The sequence below is a fragment of the Tursiops truncatus genome, chromosome 16 (assembly GCF_011762595.2).
Source record: "Tursiops truncatus isolate mTurTru1 chromosome 16, mTurTru1.mat.Y, whole genome shotgun sequence".
Classification (NCBI taxonomy): Eukaryota; Metazoa; Chordata; class Mammalia; order Artiodactyla; family Delphinidae; genus Tursiops; species Tursiops truncatus.
The window spans coordinates 15,303,168-15,319,140 of NC_047049.1; the positions used below are offsets into that span (position 1 = coordinate 15,303,168).

At 43.3% G+C, this 15,973-nt stretch overlaps 1 protein-coding gene across 1 annotated transcript in view; it reads left to right on the forward strand.

Annotated features, from left to right (window-relative positions):
- The first annotated feature begins 527 nt into the window (after positions 1 to 527).
- The window catches only part of ABLIM1 (actin binding LIM protein 1), a 317,822-nt gene continuing 302,376 nt past the window's right edge, over positions 528 to 15,973 (forward strand). The window contains exon 1 of the mRNA XM_033841728.2: positions 528 to 720. Coding sequence (XP_033697619.2) covers positions 708 to 720 — 13 coding nt within the window. The 5' untranslated portion in view covers positions 528 to 707. The remainder of the gene's footprint in view (positions 721 to 15,973) is intronic.

Sequence of the window (15,973 nt, forward strand, 5' to 3'; positions counted from 1 at the left end):
TAAGGGTGCCAGGAAGAAAAGTCCGCCCATCCCACCCAGCCGACTTCGAAGGGGCTCACTGGTCGCTAATTTTGTTTTGACCAGCGGGCGGGCGCCCAAGGTCTTCCTCCCACTGAAGTCCAAGCCCCTCCGGCGACCGTGGTCTTCCCCTCCTGTCCAGGGCATCACTTAGGGGAGGGAACAGAACAGCTCTTTCCTCCTTTCTTTCTCTGAGACCAAAGCGGGAGGCTGGAAGGCCACTCATAGCGGCAGCACTTTTCTTATTACTACTATTATTTTCAGTAAGGACTCGGGTCGGGGGAGGGGAGACGCAGCCCGCACCGCACGCCGCACCACGCTCGCTCGGGGACAAAAGCTCGGGCTGGCGCCGCAGCCGAGCTGACGGCGCGTCCCCGCCGCTGCTGGACCCTGTGGGCCGGGCGGCCGGGCGGCCGGGCGGGCGGGGGAGGCGGGGAGGCGGGGAGGCGGGCCCCGCCCAGCTCGGGCCGCGGGCTGTCAGCGCTGCTGCGCCCGGCCGGTCCCCGCCCGCCGGCCGTGCTGCGCCCAGCGGCGCTCAGGTGTCTTGAGGGAGGCGTCCCCGCGCGGCCAGCCGCCTCCCCACGCGGGCAGGCTCGGGTGCGCCTTGTGCGTTTCGGCGAGATTTTCCTCCCCACGCCCTGCCGGGTGACTCCGCCGCCCTCACTGCTTCGACTCCTGCTGCCTGAACCATGTCCGCGAGGGGTGAGTGGGGACCAAGTGGGCGCCGTCCCCGGACCACGCGCCGGGCCCGGCGGGAAAGGCGCGGACCAGGGCGGGCCGGGCAGGTGCCGGAGGCCGGGGGCCGGGGGCCGCGAGAACCTTGCCGGCCCCAACCCGGCCTGAAACTTTGGCATCGGATCCTTGGGCTCTGGGCGACCGAGAGGGGAGCGGGGGGAGTGTGCGGGGTGTGTATGTGTGTGTGTGTGTGTGTGTGTGTGTGTGTGTGTGTAAGGAAGCCCTCGCCCTTGACCTTGATCCCCCGGATGTGGGCGAAGCCAGAGGGCCAAGGTCGGTGTCCGGCTCACCTGTGCCAGCCGCACGTCTGGGCTGGGAGGGCGTGGGGGATGGGCTCGCCGCTGCCAGTCCTGCTGGGCAGTGGCCTGAAGGGCTGGCCGGGAGGGAGGAAGAGGTTTTTTTTTCCTCCATTCTTGTTACCATTTTGCAGCTTGGTTACGGAAGGAATCCAGGGCTTGATGCAGTAACATTTAAAGCTGCAGTGCTTACATCTCATTTAAAAAAGTAAATTCCCTACCTGTACTCCTTTTTGCATTAATCGCCCCTCACCCCCAGCGGTTTTCTTCCTGGAGTGAAACGATTAAACTGCAGGTGAAACTGGACGAAAGAAAGAAAAAAAAAAATCGGAATTGCTTTTCAGCCAAGAGTGAAGGGAATGTATTTCTTGCCATCTGGAGCCAGTGGTGATGCTGGGAGAGTGGGTTAGTCATAGCTCAGTGGCTGCTACTATGAGTGAAATATTAAAGCGATCAAGTCACTGTGCAGCTTGCCAGCAATGAAAACGAAGTAACTTGGTGGCTTTACCATAAGCTTTTAAGGAAAATAGTGATTATTTTTAGAAAGTATATTTGCCAAGCAGTAAGTACCACCCCTTTTGATACCCCGAAGCTTTAAGAGGAGTTGCAGCGTAATTTTTTTTTTTTTTAACTCTGAAGGGTTAACCCTGCTTTTTAAGGGGAGTTTAGGCATTTAACAATGTGTTGGATAATTTAGTGATGCTTTTCAAGGTTCATTCTGGGGCATGTAAATTCTATCCAGAATGTTTAAACTCCCTTTCAAGGAAACTGGTCTTTGTTGTTTTGGCAATATGGTTGGTTGGTTCCGTACCTGGAAATGGGGTGGTACAGGCAGGGTGGAATGACAGAATTTACGTTTGTAGATATCGGGCTACAGAGGTGATATGCGACCCTGAGATACTACCTGCCCAATGATGCCTAAAAATTTGTGTGTATTAGAGAAAGAAAAAAGAGGGTGTGACTACAGGGGGCTGGGTGTGTGTACGGAATCTTCTGAGCGACTCCAGCTGTATAATCTCTGAACTGTGTTCTAAGACGGAGGCTTTTGGTCCCGACTCCTGTCCTAAGTATTAAAAGGAACATGGGGCGACTAGTTCTCATAGGTTGTAAAGCTCTCTGTGGTCAGAGTCCACCTCTGATGCAGCTTTATGCCACCCAAACCCCTTAGTACACAAAACATTGCCCACCGTAGGAGCCAACTAACTACTGGGAGCCTTGGTAGGTCCTAGAAAGCATCAAGTTCATTAGGTAACCCCCCAGTTTCACCTTGTCTCTGGCCCGTTCTACTACAAGGTCTCTGTGGTTTATCCGAGGATATGAAATGAAGATGCCCCAGTGATTCAGAGGCTAGAGCCCTGGCTTGGGACCTGGTTCTTGAGTATTTCTTCTCGAACCTGGTTTCAAGCAGGATGATTTCGAGTCGGACACAGATCTTTCACTTAGCGTTCTTGTTTCCCCTTCAAACTCCATGTTGATAATCTTGCATTTAACAGTTTGAAGTCTGACTAATATTGCAAGGGGAGTAAAAACATGATAAATATCAGTTACTGCATACTTACTACATGTCAGGCGCTTTACATGTATTGCATCAGTTGGTCCTCACAATAACTGACTCAAGTAGATGCTGTTATTACCTCTCCATTTCACAGATGAAGGAACTGAGGTTTTGAGAGATTGTGTAACTTAACGTGAGCTCAAACATTTGGTAGGTGGCAAATCCTGATTTCTACCCAGGACTGTCTGACTTCTGATCACATCCACTTTGTTTTAGTGCTTCTCTATTACTTGTGCTTTGAGTATTATAGTAAACATCACAATCATTGATTTGCTGAGAGAGAAAAATGCCCTATACTTGAGATTGAAAGGAAATGGCCTTGGTAAGTAATTTGGAATTCCCAGTACATTTAGGAACTTCTTCATGGACATTTGGTAAAAGACCAAGTGAGGGAAACAAGGCCCTTGATCCTTGATGTTATTAATTTGATATCCCTACTCTGTTTCTTCCTCTTTCACTTTTGAGGACCAGAACTTCCTAGATATTACCAATGACTGAAGATTTTTCTTATGTTTCTATGAAGTACTTTTATCTTTATGAATTTGTAAACAACAATTCTAAATGATTAGTAGAATGCCTAGTACAGTAGCTACTGAATTAAGCTCGTGTGGAAAGATGTCTGTTTGCCATTTATTTTTTATAAAAGATGTTTTCAGAACTGAGCTTCACAATGGTTTTCTAATTTAGTATCTGCTCTCATCTCTATTCCTGAAAGTAGAGATAAACTTTTATGGTCAGAAGGTTAATGTGTCTACTTAAATACCTGACTTATCATTAGGAAGGTCTTTAGATACTTGGAAAGATAAATCTCATTAATTTAAAAAATGAACTCTTCTTATTTCTAATATCTAGACTTGTAAGTTATGGTAGGGGTAGACGTATTTTTTAAAAATTGAAAATGCTGAAACATTGAACCCCATAGAAAAGTAATTTTATTAAAATATTTTAGAGAAAAAAAAAATATATATATATTTTTTTTGCCGTATGCGGGCCTCTCACTGTTGTGGCCTCTCCCGTTGCGGAGCACAGGCTCCGGACGCGCAGGCTCAGCGGCCATGGCTCACGGGCCTAGCCCTCCGCGGCATGTGGGATCCTCCTGGACCGGGGCACGAACCCGCGTCCCCTGCATCAGCACGTGGACTCCCAACCACTGCGCCACCAGGGAAGCCCGAGAAAAATATTTTTGAATTCATCTTCTCTTTAAGATATAAAGAGAGTACTAAAATTTAATTCATTATTCAAACTAACAATAAAAGATATTCTTAAATTTCATGATAGTCCAGCTAAGACATTCCTCATCTTGTGGTCTTTTAGAATACTATCATCAAAGACTTTTAACTTGGTGTTGTATTTTTACTGCTAGAGACCAAAATGGAGCTATCATGTCTTGATTTTGAATTGACAAAGTGAGGGAAATTATAACACTTAGAATAGAGTTTCCAAACCTGGGAAGAATCATCTAGGTAGCCTTTTTAAAATGTAGATTCTCAGGTCTCATTCCAGGTCTAATGGCTCATAACCTCTAAAGGTAGTGCCCAAACATCCACATACTATGTGAAAAGCTCCCCAGGTAATTCTAAAAGTCATTAGATTAGAGCAGGATCAAAGAATCATCTGGAGCATTTATTAAATATGCTGATACCACTCTGCTTCAGATCTACTGAATCGGAATATTCATGGAAAGCCCTGGGAATCTGAATTTGTAGCAAATTTCAGTTGATTCTTATGTACAGCCAGACTTTGGAGTTATTGAATTAGAGCTTGTTTCTTTTAACTCAGGGGTTCTGTATCGTCCAGAAAGTTTTGGGAAAAAGCTGTTTTTGAGTTATAAAAATAATGTGCTAAATTTTATTATCAATATATTCATATAATCAAAACATATTAATGTATAAATGGATATATTAAATATTGAAGTTATAGAGTATTATATTAAAAATTCAAACAGAAGTGTATTAAGTTAAAAATGAAAATGTTCTATTTTTACACCCTTCCTACCAAATCCTCGAAATTAAGCATGGCAAGCAGTGCGTCCTGTGTATCCTTCCTGGCAGTTTCTATCTGGTTAGCTTTTGGTTCAGTTCAATAAATATTAAATACCTATTCAGTACAAGATGCGTGGCAGCAACTGGCGCTGTATGCAGAAGAGATCGCTTATGAGCTTATTAGGTTTTCAGAGCTCGAGTCTTGAGAAAATAGGTCCAGATATGTGAGGATAGAGTCCACAGCACTGGCAGAGAAATAACTCAGTACGTATGCTCTAGAAATGTTAGATCAGTCTTGCTATCTTTGTTTTCAGAACTTCCATAAAACTAGGAGCAACCTGAATGCTTATCCATTGGAGAATGAGTGACTAAATCATGGTTCATCCATACTATAGACTGTTATGCAACTATTAGAAAGAATGACTTAGGTCCCTATGTGTTGGTCTGGAGTGATGGCCATGATACATTATTAAGGGAAAAGAGCAAGTGTTATGATAAAATATATATGTGCGATCCTAGTTCTACAAATTGAGAAAAACCTCTAAGTGTGCATATGGGTGTGCCATGAGCATAGAGAAAGTCATAGAACAGTACACACCAAGCATTCAACAGTGGTTAAAAAAAGTCAAGGGTAAAAAAAGGTCGAGGATAAAAAAAGTTAAAGTCAAGGGTAGGGAGGGGAGAGAGTTGGCTTTTCTTTGAACACATCTTTGTGTTGTCTGATAGCAAGTAGATATAGCTTTAAAAGATTGAGAGAAAAATTGAATAAATAAGAAAAATGTCCACTTCATCCCCAGTATTCATTTCATTTATTCAAGTCAGGACTGTAGATTTTCATTCATTTATTCAACAAACATTTACTGAACACCTGTTACGTGCCAGCAGTCAGTGACTAGGACACAGCATATACCCTCAAGGAACTCATAGTTCTGTGCGGGAGACAAATACATAAAACTATTTATAAAAGGATATGCTGAGTGCAGAGAGAAGGAGAGAGATAATGTGGGCTAGAGAAAGAGTTATGATGATACAAAGGAGTGGCACCGAATATAGCCGTCGGGGTTGAGGACCAGGAGATCAGGTGAGGTTTCCTGAAGAAAGCAGGGATGTTTTCTTGGAGAATGAGTTGGATTTAGCCAAGTGAAAAAGGATGGGGTAGAGGGAAAGGCTTTCCAGGGAGACTCGGGCATGAAAGAAACAGTTGTGTGTATGTCAACCTGGAAAGCATGTAGGTTCAGGAGGGTGTGTTTGCCAGGGAGAGGGGAGCCAGATCTCCGCTGAGTGAGAAGGTGCGGCGGGCACTTTGTGGAACGGCTGGGGATGTAGGGATTTTCATTTACAAGGAAGGGTGGTTCCAGGGAGCACAGTGGAAGGTCATCAGTGGTGGGTGGGAGTTGTGCAGCAGGAGGGAAGCAGCACAGGGCAGGGAGGATGAGGGGGAGAGGAAATGAGCGAGGCTGGGCCCTCTCAGTCCTTTCCATGACTGAGACTGCAGGAATGAGGGAGACGGTTGGGCATGGTCGGCCTCAAATATCTTAACTTTGGCATGAGGAGTTCTGGTGGCAGGCCGAGCTGAGTCCCAGGCAGTACTGGCTAAAGGCAGCGAGGAGGTGAGGGCTGCCATCAGATTTGTAGAGCAGCAGCTAAGACCTGTGCTGGACAGTGGTTCTTCCGTAGGGCTGAGGTGCAGAGGGACTCTAGGAATCAGAGCCACACTCAGTTGTGCTGACGTCTTCTGCTTCCATGCTTACAGTAGGGCTCAACAAATACGCACCTGCTAAATGATAAGTGGAGGCTTCCACTGTTTCTTCTCTCTCTTACTTCCTCCTGTAACTCCATGTCTGTTATACCTCTAGTTGCATCACTCTACCTTTATCAACTTCTTTCATGGTGATGTTGCAAAGATTAATGCGCTAAGACTTTACGTGGGCCTCTCCCGTTGCAAAGCACAGGCTCCAGACGCGCAGGCTCAGCGGCCATGGCTCACGGGCCCAGCTGCTCCGCGGCATGTGGGATTTTCCCAGACCGGGGCACGAACCCACGTCACCTGCATTGGCAGGTGGACTCTCAACCACTGCACCACCAGGGAAGCCCGTTCTAAGACTTCTTATTTGGTGTTATAGGGGGGCAGTTTTTCTGGCCTGTATTTTCTGGCCTCTGGCTAGAGTTTTTCTTCTCTTTGAGTTACAGAACTCTCAAGCAATTTACCGAACTGAACAAAAAGGACAATGTATTTGAAAGCCAAGTCTAGCCATTATAAGTTTTAGTATTAAGAGAAAAATAAAGCAGCAAAACACTACACTTCCTAGAAGCCCTTTTTTGCACTTAAAATATATGGGTTCCAATTAAATAGATTTTTTTTTTTTTTTACATGAGAGAAGTAGCTTTTGACATCAGTTTCTCACAGGTGGGAGAATCGTGTTTCAGAAAAGAGTTTCAGAAGGTTGAATTGTTCATGCATTGTATCTCTGAACAGCATTATATATATATGTGTATATATATATACATATATATATATATTTTTTTTTTTTAAATTTGAGACCTCATGTAGAGAAGGTTGAGTTAATCATACTTCTCAGGTTATGGCTTACTGTCATCAACAGTTCATCAGACCCCTCCCTTGTCCAGTTTATTTATTGATACATTTTTATCCCTATCCCTCAATCCCATTCCTTTTCCCAATGGCAACGATTCTAGTACATTTGATATGTGTGTCCTAGAATTTACAGTAAAACCAATTCTTAGAACAGTTCTTATATTTAAAGCTGTAAGTACCAAGTTATTTTACTTTATGTGTGTGTCTGTGTGTCTTTGTGTTTGAAAGATTAACCAAATTCTTATTTGGATACCTGATTTTGTGAACAGATATGTATTTCTGATCTTATTTGGAAGTTTACATCACTTAATGCAACAGCAAGCCTTATTCTGTTAGAGACTAGATATACAATATGAAAAAAGGTTATTCTCAATCCCAAAGGAATACAAACTAAGGGTGTGTGTGTGTGTGTGTGTGTGTGTGTGTGTGTGTGTAAAGTTATGTACATGTACACAGCTTACCAGAATAGATCATTAAGATTATCAAATAAGAATCATCAAACTGCTATGGGAGGTTCAACTAATTTGTGACTGGAGATAACATGAAGCCTTCACTTCACAGAGGACATGGAAATTGAGTTGAATCTTGAAGGATGAGTAGGGATCTGGCAGGCAGAATACTGAAAGATGTGCTTCCTTTCAGAAGGAACAGGAACCGCATAGGTAAAAACACGGAGGAGGGAAAGTGCAGGACATATGGGGAGGAAGGAGTCTGTGACATGTGAGGGGGTTACAGGATTGGTGGTGGGAGGAGAGGAAGAATAGGGAAGACAAGGGAATGATGCATTGAACTAGTAAGGCTTTCCATCAAAGGCTTTTCCTAAACAGAGAAGTGCAGATGTAAAGAAGGGAAGTGAGAGGTCTGTCCTTGGTACATTCAGATAACTCATTCCTGGTTGTTCAGCTGCCCACAATGGTATTGATGGTATTTTATTGCCAATTTATGCTGCAGTGAGTTACATTTTATCCTGACCACAATTCCCATTTAGGTAAAAACTTTGCCCAAAGCCCGCTCTCGTGTTTTCTTTTTTATTGCAGATTAGGAGTCTTATCTTTAGTTTTGTACCTGACCTCAGAATATTCCAGGACAAAGAATGCTGGCATACAGGAGGGCTGAATGCAGAATAGCCAAGCAACATGTTTGACTCTAGCCAGGGGAAGGAGCAAGGCCATTCCCCTAGAAGTGTGCGTTCTTAACCAATCCTACTTTTACACGCACATTAACAGTTCCCTCAGTTCTAGAGAGGAACAAAACAGCACTAATTCATAGAGCCCTTTAAAATGAAAGATGACATTTTGTAAAATTTATGGAACAATCTCTTTGAGATGGTAAATTAGTCTTCATAATCTTTTAGGGGAGAAATGTTTCTTTTTTTTATGAGCCTGTGGTTTCAGGTTCTCTAACTCAATCCATATTAGTGTTCATTGACATAGATAGTACTGATCACTTGATACAATTTAACATTTTGTTGCTCCATTCCCAAGGTGCTACGTATTAAGTCCTGAACTTGTGGTGCCATTATCTGCTTAATCACTGGTTTCTAATTACATGGTAGTGAAATGAAAAGGAATGTAAGTGGTCAGCATTTCACCCTGGTTAAAGCAGCAGACTCTGAATACCATCCATCCATCCACCCATTCCATACATATCTACGTAGCCTTCCTAGGGTTCCTAATAAACATCATCAAAGAGCCCGCTGTCTGTCTATATGTATTACATTTTATAATGTCACTAGGAGTTGACAGCTCATGTTGCCTTTCACTATCCTATTATGGTAGGGTTGTTCTCTCTCTAAATGTGCTGTGCGTGCCAAAAAGAACCGATTTTGTTCATTTGCCCTGAGGACTTCTCGAGAAGTATTTTGAAGCTTTGTGGTCCTCTCCTGCAGCCCATCTTGTCCACCCATTTTGGTGACAGTGTAGCAAGGCTAAAAATGAACCTACGACTCCACTCCATGGATAGAGCAATCCATGTGTTTCTTTGGGTTCTCCTGGGGCACTTCCATTTTTAGCTCTTGTTTTCTCCCCCACAAGTTAGGGTATACTCTTTGCTACCTTAGTAAATACCTCATGATCTAGACCACAAACAACTTCATTCTGTCACAGACAACAGCCTGAGGAGAAAAACCAATTCACTTGCAAACTGGAGAGGAAATTGTTATGAGAGTGAAGTGTGAGGGAGAGGGAGAAGGAGAGAGAGGGAGGGAGAATATGAGAACAATGAGGTAGATTAAACAAGACTATTACAAATTGAAAATAGAGATATCAGATTTGAGTCTAACTTAGATATTTGCTAGTATAAATTGAATTATCACATTTTTCTTTATTGAAAATGGAATAGAAGCTAGTGGAGTTGAAATTTATGTTAGATATACACAGGATTCCAGAACGAAGAAGATGCATACTTTTTCTCTCCCTTCCCCTAAGAACAGAAATGCCAACTATTTATCTGAAAATTTCTTGACAGCAAGCAAGAAGACAGTGTGGTGGACAGGGGTTAACTCTTTTGCTCTTTCGACCTTCCTCACTGATATTCAATCAGCTAATATTTATCGAACCTCTTTTCTAGAGCAGCCAGATTTATTCCAAATCTATATATTAATTAATAAAGTCATTTAACAAATATTTATTGAGCACTCTGGAGTGAGGATTGTCATGATTTTTGGGTGCAGAAATATTAAAAGGTGTTAGAATTTGTGATTGAATGAGGCTGGAGCAAATAGGGCTGATCAACATTTATTGTTGGCATTTAATCTAACTTACATGTATTGTATAAGTTAACATCCAAATGGGATACTTCTATCTAGGACAAATGCTAAACCTGATGGGATGCTGGAACATAGGTGTAGAGTGGGGCTATCCCAGGGAAATTGGGATTGTGGGCTTCCTACCTAGTAGAGTTTCTAGCCAGCCTGTGTTTTGGTGTCAGTGTATTCCTTGGTCTCAAAGGATAGAATTTTTGTGAATATCTGAATATTTGCCTGTAATGTTAGCTACATTGTATATTATCTACATCAAAATTTAACTTAAATCCTAGACTGGCCATCTCCTCCCCATCAATCCAGCACATTTCTGGGCTATTTTCTCTCATGGGAAGTTGGTCTGCTCAGGTGTAATTACCATTAGAGACCAACAATAACATTTGATTATGAAGTCAAACCCAAATGAATTTTTAGCATTTTTTTTGGAGTAATTCACACAATAATTTTCTTCTGTCGGGGTCGTTACCTAGAGAAAAACTGTTGTGGGAAGGAAATGTGCCTTTGGTCTTCCATAGTCATTTAAAATGAGTGGCTCTGTTTCTTCTAGTTAGTGAAATTTCAAAGCAGCTTTAAAATGTGCGGTTCAGTCTACCTGTGTCTGTTCTTGGACTCACTGTCTATTTGATGTCTCTCTGCCAATGTATTTAAGGTTTATTTCCCCAGTACATTGTATTATTTTATTGGAAAATTTATCTAATATGTATTTACCAGTATAAGGAAATTGTCTGTCCGTGTTTTGTTTTATAATTACTGGGTGGGCAAGTTCTTATTGAGTAGATGTACCCATAAAATCCTTTGTATTATTCAGCCCTACATTAGGATCAAAATGAAAGCAGAAATTGTGGGTCAAGCACCCCCAAATTACTTGCTGCTTGATTAGAGGTCATGTGATCTTGGTCCTTTGTGAGAGAATTTCTGTTTTAGGCTTGTGTGAGAAAGAGCTCTACATGCGTAATCATTGTTATTCACATTTTAATAAATTAAAGTTCTTTATTCTGTACTGTGTGTTCTCGCTCCAGCTCTTTAACTTTATTACATATGTGAATCATATTTGATGGTGTATATGTAAACATGTTAGAGTCAATTTATAAATAGTTTGTCCTAAAGAAAATATCCTAGAATATGTTTTGCCTAAAACTGTGTCTGAGGTCTTTCCCCGTGCTTTTCTTTCTCAACTTACTGAGAATTCATTTAAAAAACACATCCAGGGCTTCCCTGGTGGCACAGTGGTTGAGAGTCCGCCTGCCGATGCAGGGGACATGGGTCCATGCCCCGGTCCGGGAGGATCCCACATGCCGCGGAGCGGCTGGGCCCGTGAGCCATGGCCGCTGAGCCTGCGCGTCCGGAGCCTGTGCTCCGCAATGGGAGAGGCCATAGCAGTGAGAGGCCCGCGTAAGGCAAAAAAAAAAAAAAAAAAAAAAACACATCCACAAGAGGGTAGCCACCAGAGAACTGAATGGTAACAATGAAGGGAAATGAGGACAACGAAGTAAACAGCTATTTCTGGCTTATACTCCAAATAAGAATGAACAGAAGGATAGGAGTCCCAGAGTCTGGGGGAAGGAGAGAGGGGAGGGGAAGCCATCATTTTTAAATGTTAAAAAAAACTGTAGAAAAGAAGTTTAGGTTGGCAGTCTCTAATGGCTTCTAGGGAGATTTTTTGTTGCTCCTGTTCTTTGTAAAACAAGGGAATCTTTATTTTGATTCATTTAAGCATTCGGGTGAGCAATAAACATGAACACCAGCGATAGTGTAGTTTTCTCACCAGTTCCTTAGCTCCTTTTTATTTCAGAAGGATCTGTTCAGTGGTTAGACACTTTATATAAACTGTAGAATTGGAGTTGTAAACAATGTGTTCATTTATCCGGTCATTCAATAAGTATTAGTTGAACACCTACTAAGGGCTCAAATTATTCGAGGTGTTGAAATGAGATGGCCACTTACCAAATAAACATATAATGTGACAAGGGGTGATAAAGTGCTAGGAAGAAATATAAAGAAGAGCAAAGAGGAGAGAGAGTTGGGGAGATGAGAGGGCAGGGCAGGTGCTAATTTATACCTACGGGATGATAATGGAAGGCCTCTTTGATAAAGTGACGGGTGAGCAGAGACCCGAAGGAAGTGAGAGGTCATGCAGATTCTGGCAGAAGGGTTTTCTAGGCAGTGAGATGAGCAGTGCAAAGGGGTTGAGGTCTATCCTGCGTGTGTGTCCTGGGACCAGCAGGAGGCCAGTGTGGCTGGATCAGAGAGTGTAGGGGAGAGGGAGGGAGGTGAAGTCAGAGAGGTAGTTGGGGAAGGGGTGGCTATGTCAGATTGGTCCTTACAGGCCACTGTGAGAACCTAAGTTTTCCTCTGAGTGAGGCTGAGTGAGATAGGAGGCCCTTGATAGTTCTGAGCAGAGTTGTGACATGATTTGATATAGTTTAAAAGGATCACTTGGTCAACAATATAGAGAATAGATTGTAGTGAATAAGGGTAGATGCATGAAGACCATTTAGGAGGTTACTGCAATGGTCAAAACAGAAGATGGTGGCTTGGACCAGATGGTAGGAAAGCAGCTGGTGAAAAGTCAATGGATTCTGGAAATATTTCTAAGGAAGTGCTTATAGGACTTGTGGATGGGTGGGAAACATGGAGCAAAAGAAGGGGGAGAACTGTGGATACCTCCGTTTTCTCAGCAGCTGGAAGGGTAGCATGTCGTTTCCTAGAATGGGGAAGCATGTTGAACAAGCAGGTTTGGGGAGTAGGGGAATCAAGCATTTTGGACATTTAAATTTGAGATGTCTCTTAGGTATTCTATTATGAGAATCTTTATTATGCCTATTTTACAGATAGAGAAAATGAGGCACAGAGAAGTGAAGACACTTGCCTGATATCACCTAGATAATAAGTGGTTGATACAGGATTTAAATTCAGGTCTTGTTCGTGCCAGAGTATATGTTATCCACCACAATGCTGCCTCTTTACATGAGGCTGAAATACATGCCAGCAAAATAATGCATCTAGTTTTCACTTCTTAATTATGATTTCTCATTATATGAGATAATTTTCTGCATTTTAAAACATGGCTTGTGTTTAAGGGGAAAATAAAACCCTGTCAGTCACATTATTCCAAATTCTACTATTTATCAGTGTTATCACTGTTAGCATTGCAAAAACGCTACCGAAATATGAAGAGGCATAGTATGGCATTCATTCATGCATTCCATTGGATTGTTGAGTGCTCGCTATAAACCAGGCTTGGGGGGTGCTAACTGGCTCCTCTACTAGCAGAGCTGCCAGACTAATGAGGTGAGAGGCGTGTGTACAGAAGGTGCAGCACAGTGTGACCAGTGGTGATGGTGGGACGTAAAACGTGCTGCAGGAGCACAGAGGAAGGACCCGCACCATCTTGACTGGACATGGGGCCAAAGAAGACTTGACGAAGCAAGTGATACCAGAATGGGACCTTAACAAATGAGTGCCAAATGAGAGAAGTGGTGGAAAAGCGTTGCAAACACAGCATGCTTTTAGAATTTTAAAAATGCTAATTAAGCATATGAAACAGTAAGACATTTGAAGTGAAATGTAACATACAGGAGCAAAATCAGGAAAATTTTAAAATTACCCTGAGGAGAAACATGAAAAATTTAAGTCATTGAAGAGACCTACTAGGCTCTTGGATAACAAGACACTATATTGTAAAAATGTTCATTTCCCCTAAATCTCTCTACAAAAGAAATGAAATCTCGATTAAAATGCCAACAGAATCTTTTTTTAGAGGCATGGCAAAATGATACTATTATTTGTTTTGCAAAATGAAATTTATGAAATTCTGAGAAAGAGGTGTAGTTAAGTGAGGGTTAGCTGTATCAGATATTAAAATGTAATATGAAACTGCAATAATTAAAACAGTTAAGTATTGGAGAGAAATGAGAGTAGTGGGAAAAGATTACAGAGTACAGCAAACAAGTGTGTATGGAATTTAATTATAGAAAAGTGGCCTTTTTGTGTGTGTGTGTGTGATATGCGGACCTCTCACTGTTGTGGCCTCTCCCGCTGCGGAGCACAGGCTCCGGATGCGCAGGCCCAGCGGCCATGGCTCACGGGCCCAGCTGCTCCGCGGCGTGTGGGATCTTCCCGGACCGTGGCACGAACCCGTGTCCCCTGCATCGGCAGGCGGACACCCAACCACTGCGCCACCAGGGAAGCCCGAAAAGTGGCTTTTTAAGGTCAGTGTGAGAAGAGCGATTCAATAAATGGTACAGGTACAGCCGGCTACTTAGAACAAAGAAATCTGGATCCCTTATTTCTTACACACCGGCACACAATTCCTAGTGTAGTAAGTCATTAAGTGTAAAATAAATGAAACAATAGTGGTCCTAGAAGAAAACACAGGTAAATTTATAACCTGAGGATGTTAGAAGATTCCTGACCTTTCATGCAGGCTACAAAGCTCAGAAGTCATAAAAGAAAATGTAGATACACTTAACTACGTAAAAATATGGAAAGAATTCTGTATGGTTAAAAATACCCCACCCTGCCTTCTGGCTTGCATCACAAGACCCCAGCAGAGCTGACTCGACCTGGCCACCTGCACCAGGAAGGTCCAGCCAGCAGGTAGCCAGAGAAGAGGCAGAGATGGGCTGGGTTGCGGGGGGGGGGGGGGGGGGGGGGCACTACCGGGGCCTTTTAGAGAGCATGGCAAATGCTTTGACAGTGTTAGTGTTAGGGTTCCCCTGAGAACCTCACTGAAGTTTCACTCTCTGTACAAAGCAGGCCAGACAAATTCTGAGGACAGCCTTCACCCCTCATTTCACAAACACAGAGGGAGGGTTTTCACTACCAAATGCAAGGGGTACAGCATAGTCCCTGCCTCGGAGAGGCCTCGTTGGACCTAGGTTTGATATCTGCAATTGGAAGGCCACCATCACTCCCATTCTTCCCTGTCTTGCAGAACATTCACATTCCTTAGGATAGTGTGGTCAGAGGCTTTATCCCTTTTCTTGACAGTTGTAGGAATGGCACTAAGTGGTCGTCTACTTTAAGGTTAATATTAGGCTACCCAGTGACACTGGCACACATTTACCATAGAAAACCAGGTGACATGGTTGGGATGCTCTATTCCTGCTGAAAAAGGGGACAAAGGAACACTTGAAGGTGGGCTAGAAGGGGCAGTCTAATGAACTCATTGATCTCAGCCTTTTCTCCTCCCAGAGCCAAGCTGCCTAAAGTGATAAAGGATGTTTACTTGCTGGTGCTCAGAACATTTGACTTAAGTGAGCCTCCTATTAATGGTTCTTGGAGATTAGCCTGCCTGATTCTCTGAATCCCTTTGATTAAATCTGGGCTTGCTTTGGAGGCATCCTTTTGCCCTGATTTCTCTGCTAATAAATACATTTTGAACTTGGTGGTGAACTCTGCTCTTCCTCTAACGGTTACACTTCCTCTACCCAGACTTTTTCATTTTAGTGTCTAGTCAGTGACACTAAACTGTGCAGAGTTGTCTAAGTGGCTCTATCCTCTCCTAGACTGTGGATTCTGAGAAGCCGGAGACCGAGTGTTGTAAGTGTGCTCCCAGATCCTAGCCCACCCCAGAGCCTGAAGCTGAGTACCGTTCGATGAACAGTTATTGAGAGATTGGGAGAAGAAAGGTTGCTGTGCATGAAATCCACAGTCTGGTGGGATGCACAAACATATGAAGGGGGGGTAGAAGGAGAAGCTGCTGTCCTAGAATTTCTCAGTCCTTTTGGTTGAACTCAAGTTGGATGTGACTTGAAAGTTCATTTCCTCATATGCCTTTGCTCTTAAACCTGATCAAGGACACACTTTTTCCTACTTGGGCAAGGAGTGTTGGACATGCAGATTCTAACCCCATCCATTGTGTTCTTCAGTAGGCTGGGTTCTGGAAGGATTGAAGCTAGACACTCTGACGTGGTTGCTCTGATGCGCGATTTCACCCCTCTTGTCCCTGCGTTTTGTTTTCCTACAAGGTGATGTGTACCCCAGGGACCCTGACCCTCTCCTCCCTTTATCCTCCTCACACCCACA